Here is a 6,099-nt window from a genome sequence, read left to right as displayed (position 1 = left end):
TTGCGGTGATAACAGGAGTAAGTGCCTATCAAATCCCATGCACAAAATTGGGTTTGACATCCAATCCGGTACAGGACATTTATACTTTTGAAAACAAACGTGTCCTATTAGATTACTATGTCACACTTTTCAATAGAAATAAAAATAAACTACCAAGGTGTGATTGATGTTAACAAGCTCTGAAAGGTAAATGATATTCCAAGGTGAGATATAGGGGGGAGGAAGTTCTCCACAGCCCTTCAAATGAAAACGTTTCCCCTGCCAAGCGCAGCTGAGTAATTGATTGCTTGTAAAAGAGCTAAGAATAACGTCCTGCAAACTTTGGCTTTTCATATAGGAACCAAGTAAGAGAAACAAAAGGAACCACTTCGCAGTGAATTGCTGTGTTGCTTATCTGCATTCTGAATTCATTTCCCTAAGCACTCTCTCAAAAACTTGCTCCCAGAAAAGCTTGTTTTGTAAAGGGCGCCTCCCAGAGAAGGGTCTTCGACAGAAATGGAACCTGGTTCTACCAAGCAATGAGACTAAAACCTGGATCTACCAAGCAATGCGACTAATTGTAACTGGCGGGGAAGAGCAGGACATTTGACGCTTGTCAGCAGGAGAGAGCAGGGAGCAGAGCGAGAGGGTGCAGGGTCAAGGTCGCTGTTACCCAACCTTGGGCGTGAGCGGGCTGATTTCGGACTCTCTAGGTGTCAGGCTTGCTCTGGGCAGGGAGGGTAGCTGTATGAAGGGGTACATACGGTTGTTGGGGTCACTGGTGTGCTGGTTCAGGGGGATGATCTCCATGCGTTGCTGTCCATACAGGTAATAGTCCAGCTCCTCTGCCGTACATCGAAACCTGGGCGCAGCCCGCTCGCTGCCCTTGGCGCCCCCGCCGCACAAGTCTTTGCTCTGCAGGGAGGCCGGGGCTCCGGAGGGGGCCTCGGAGCTCGGTAGCGGCCCAAAGGCGGGAATCTGGGCCACAGAGATCGAGGTCAGCCCGGCCAGGGAAGCGGCGGCGGCGGCGCACGAGGAGGTGGAAGAAGATGGGGTGGACGAAGAGGAGGAAGAGGAAGCGGAGGAGAGAGAGGCTGGGCGCTGGCGGAGGCTGTCAGCCGAGGGATCCGCTCTCTCGGGCGGCGGCGGGAGCTGGGTGAGGGCCCCGCTGCTCTTGAGCTGGCTGCTCTGCGGGAACAGCTGCTGCCAGTGCTGGAGATAGGCGGGATCCACCTTCAGGAAAGCAGATCCGCCTGGGTCGCCGGGCTTCAACATCTCCGCAGCCTGGAGAGCAGGGGAAACGGGAGAGACAGGCGTGAGCTCCTACCTCCGCGCGGTGCCTCCCGCCTGCCCCAAGCCGAGCCCGCCTTCAAACACCGCCTCCCGCGGCGGAGGTGCGGGGGCTGTCTGAAAGAGCCGGCAGAACGAAGTGTCCTGGTTTGGTGTCCGCCGTGTCCCAGCCTGAGCGAGAGAAATCCCCAGTCTAGGGTCAGAGGAGTCCCAGCCTGGCATATAACCGGCTCCTTCTGAAACAGGCAGAGCAGGGAACTTTTCAACGACCGCACCAAACACTAAGTGCTTCTCCGTCAATAAACCACAGTACAGAGCTGCTGGGGTGGGGGTCTGGCATGTACAGCCCCTCACGCCAAGTGTCTGCAAAGCGAGGGGGTGCCACTGGGAGCCACCCCAAAATCGGAAAGACGAGCCAGCCAGCTCGCCATGCCTCCGCAAAGCTCCGCGGCTAACTGTGCCCCCCTGCCTGCTGCAAGGACCTTTCTCCATCTCCCCCACCCCGGTGCATTTTTACCACCCACAAACAACCCCAAAGTTCACTTTATAGAAAGGCTGAGAGGAAAAACGATTCTGCATTTCGAGGTCTGTATGTATGAGAAAAACAATCGCTCAGGGAACTTGGCACAGTCAGACACAACTGCAGATCGCGGCCTCGGAGGAGGAAGAAACCCCAAACAAACAACGAAACCGCCTTCCACGGCTCCCCTGGGTGTACCCGACCCAGAGCCGGGCATGGCATGGCTCCCCCTTACCTGAGTATTTCTATTGGCTTTACGTGTGTGTCTGTGCTGTGTGTACAGCCCTGGGAGATCACAAGTCGTACGAGGTTTAAGAAGGGAACTTTTTTGTTATCCCTCGACAACACGAGCTTCCAGATAGCGGCTGGAAGGGATAAACCTGGTGAGATCCGAGCAGCCGGGCTCCCTCTGCTGTGGCTGAGTATTTCAGGCGCGTCCAGGCTCCTCTCTGGCAGACTCTGCGCTGGACACGTGGGCTTTACGACAGCACAAAATACAGTGTGTGGTGTGTGTGTGTGTGAGAGAGAGAGAGAGAGAGAGAGAGAGAGAGAGGGAGGGAGGGAGGGAGGGAGCGAGCGAGCGAGCGAGCGAGCGAGCGAGCGAGAGGTTAACCGTGGGTCTAAACACAGAGCCCCGTTTTTGGCAGCCTCCCGCGCTTTGTTCCTGGTTTCATTCTTAAAGAAGGTGGCCCCCAAACTGGGGGAGTTGAGGTTCTTAAAACAGTTCTGTTTCCATTATCCCATAGATAGGGAACGGTGGCTAAGGGCGGTTTCTGGGGTGTTCAGACGTGTCCTGCTAAGGCAGGACTATGAAGTGTAAAGTTTTACTTGTTTGCTATGGATTTGTCAAAAGACAGCATCTTGAACGAGAAAGCGGGACGACTCGAAGGGACCGGTATAGTAGGCGGTGTTCCTTTCAGTGCAGGTTGACACTTCAGACAGAAGAGTTTAGACAGCTTTAAACTCTTCCCTGTAGCTCGGTGTGCTCAGGTTGGACTCTCCTGTAGGTCAGTTTCCTATGACACTTTCATTTGATACCCTTCAAGTATTTGACCTTTGATTTACATTTTGCTTTTATCCTGCAGATGCTACGGTGTATTTTGATTCGCTTCCTTGTCCGTTTCCTTATTAATTGTTCCCCTTTCTCTGCTTTCCTGATGCACATCTGGTTGCATACACTCCTTTTTTACATTTCTCGGTACCATTTACCTTCTGTTCTCCATGGCTACTTTGATAAGGTCCATTTCAAGAGTTCCCAGGATAGGTGGAGAAACCCGCTGCTTTCAATCTGCTCTACTTCCGCCTTAGTTCTCTCTAGACTCGAGAGTTAGCCCCTTCATATTCCAGAAAAGTTGTACGTACGCTAGTGCACCACACAAACCAAAGTTTAGGTAGTCAAGACGTAGCCTCCTGTGCTAAACGTCTAGCTTTAACTACAATTTTTTTCCTTGCTCAAAATTCAGGATCACAAGGTTGGCTGTTTTCCGTGTAATTACTGAGAAATTTCCTGTATCACTTAGTATTTAAGATCAAGTTTCTTCAGGCTCTTTTTCACATCCTATGAAAGGATAGAAAAGGGATCTCATTTGTCCTATATAATATATACTTATCCAAATATATACATTTAATATAAAAGATCAAAATGCCTATCAAATGCAACAATATAATTCATATTGTTCTATTTCACATTGACGTTACACACACACTATATTCTCTCTCTCTAGGTACTGTGTCTCAGTATTTAAACAATTAATGACATTTCTTTTCAACTTTCTACTTATTTCTTATTTCTTTCCCACCCTTGCAGAGCCTGGGAAAGCTGCTGTTTAGATTTTGTCTGTGTCTAAGGCAGGACATTTTAACACAAATTTGAACAGAGCTGGGACAAAAAATGTTTTGACTGGCGTCATTTTGACAAGGTCATTCGTCATGTGCTGTATAGATTGATAACACCTAAGTTAAGGCAAACACAACTAGGGGAAAAGAAGTGATTTTATGGGATATTAAGCTAGTCATAAAAAACTCCACTGTTTTTGATCAGTTCTATTGTGCCAGTTATAATGAATTCTCAGTCCTTTCCCTCTATTAATCTACTTTTAAAAGTTCTGAAATGTTGCTATTTAGTTAACAAGAGAAAAGTGTGGAGAGGGAGAGAACCTTTTTATCACTTTCTTATTATTGTGTACATAAAATGTTGATAGATATACAGAAATGCGTAGGGCTACAGGTTTTCTTTGTTCTCATTTTAACACTAAATATTACGCTTCATCAGTTCTTTCCTGGTAACATTTTTATTTCCTCTTATTTGTTTTACATGTATTTTATAAATTCACATCTTTGAATGATGATTGTTTTTATTACGAAATGTCTTTACAAATATTAAATGAGTTTTAATGGCAGCAATCTTTAAAAATTCGTTTCACACTCGAAAACGTGATGAAGTAGTAGGGAAATGCTCACAGCTAATGGGTTTAAGTGCATTGTCAATATCTCCATTTGCCTTGGATTGTTACAGAAATAATGCCTGTAGTTTCATATTAGTAGATTTTTATTTGCTATTACAAAACTAGTGCAATCTCATACTTGTAACGAGGAAAGTCTCCCTTTGAGTGATCAAGATGGCAGAAGGGGATTTGCAAGGGCACCGAGTCTCCTACAGGAGGATCAGGTTCCTCCCGAGATTTCTGACAAATGAAGGGAGAAAGATCAAATCCGAACTAAAACAGGGTTAAAAAAAGTTGTCCTTTGCTTCCACCCCCTCAGGGCCGGCTGGAGAGCCTGGAAAGTTGGACGCCTAATGCAGCAGGGCTCAGTGGCAGCACTGTGGGCCCGATCCTTCTTGCACTGAAATCAATGCAGGGGGGGCGGGAGGATAGGGGTCCGTGTCTCTGTCTGGGATTGGAAGAGCTCCTCCGGGAAATATTGCCCCGCTGTCCCTGTCACTCACGCAGAGTCCAGCAATGACCAGGGGACCAATGAGCCTTGTCGATTGGATTTTTTTTCCAAATGGAAAATAATCCAGTCGGTCTAATTAACTCGATTCACTCTGGAAGACCGGGCAGGCAATTGCTGTTAAACTAAATAACCAGAGGGATCCCAGGGGTACTAAGTCACAGCGGGGTGATAGCTGCTCCCTGCCTCTTCAGGGATGGGGTTAAAGGAGCTGGCTTTGGAAGGGTCACACACTTCTTGCGTTTCTCAGTCATAACAGATAACACTGGGACACGAGCTGAGCATTTAAAATAACAGATGTGGGGTCTGAAAGAGAAGAAACAAACGAAATTAAGTAAGTGTCAGTCCTGGGGAACAGGGCTTACAGTTTAGTACCAGCTTTTGTCTGAGCTTTGCTTAGCCAAGTCCAGCCTCCGGTTTGTCTTTCTAGGTTTGTGTGTGTGTGTGTGTGTGTCTTTTTTAATCCCTCCCCCCCTCTCCCCCACTGCTTGTCTCTGGAGGTTTATTTGTTATTATTTCTTGCTGTAACTTCTGTGTTTATAGAGGCGGAGAAGAGAGTTTTTAGCCCCCTCCCCCTCTCTCTGGGTTTTTCATTACTTAGAGGACGAGCACTGAAACAAATCACATTGACCGTTTAGAAACCGATCAAACCTTGATAAAAATCCATCGCTAACGAATCGATTGGTGAATATTTGCTAGGAATTTGTTCAAAAGAAATAAATGAGGGTAAGTGTATTAAATGCAAAAGGGGAACACGGTGGTGTTTTTCTTCATTGATTAATGACCTCTAAAATAAAACAACTAGGAAGAGGAACCAGGATCGATAAATTAACTATCCAAATTCATCATTTTTCCTGGGAACTAAAAAAAAAAAATCCTTCGGAGGGAGGGGAACTAAACCCCTTAAAAGGGAGGGGTTGAATCGGAGAGCCCCTATCTGATATCGTTTGGCACACAATTAAAAAGTTTGCCTTTCATATTAATTAATTCTCCTGATCTGGGGAAGACAAATGGTCGGTTGCCTCTGACAGGAGTCCGATAAAGGATTCAGCAGCTTTCTTTCTTGCCCTAGGCGTCTCCTCATTCCAGTTTTAAGGTCACTCGCGGCTGAGTTAATAATTTATTAACATATAGACATTTATTCAGATGGGATTCACAGACATTCGCACTCCCCCTTGCATCGCAGCCTTTAGATTTAGTTTCCCTTGAAGAAGAGAAGGGGCTAGAGGAAGGAGACTTTAAAATGCATCCGATGAAGTGAGCTGTAGCTCACGAAAGCTTATGCTCAAATACATTTGCTAGTCTCTAAAGTGCCACAAGTACTCCTTTTCTTTTTTTAAACAATAAGTGGCCTCTTC

The 6,099-nt window shown here is 46.8% G+C and overlaps 1 protein-coding gene across 1 annotated transcript in view; it reads right to left on the bottom strand.

Annotated features, from left to right (window-relative positions):
- Positions 1-2,064, bottom strand: part of PRDM6 (PR/SET domain 6) — a 92,021-nt gene extending 89,957 nt beyond the window's left edge. The window contains exons 1-2 of the mRNA XM_074954030.1: positions 2,025-2,064; positions 744-1,263 (exon numbers count right to left, since the gene is read on the bottom strand). Of these exons, the coding sequence (XP_074810131.1) occupies positions 744-1,254 (511 nt within the window). The 5' untranslated portion in view covers positions 1,255-1,263; positions 2,025-2,064. The remainder of the gene's footprint in view (positions 1-743; positions 1,264-2,024) is intronic.
- Between the last annotated feature and the right edge of the window lie 4,035 nt (positions 2,065-6,099).

This window comes from Natator depressus, chromosome 5, assembly GCF_965152275.1.
Source record: "Natator depressus isolate rNatDep1 chromosome 5, rNatDep2.hap1, whole genome shotgun sequence".
NCBI lineage: Eukaryota > Metazoa > Chordata > Testudines > Cheloniidae > Natator > Natator depressus.
The sequence above is the reverse complement of the archived record's forward strand: the minus strand, read 5'-3'. Positions and strand labels throughout refer to the sequence as shown.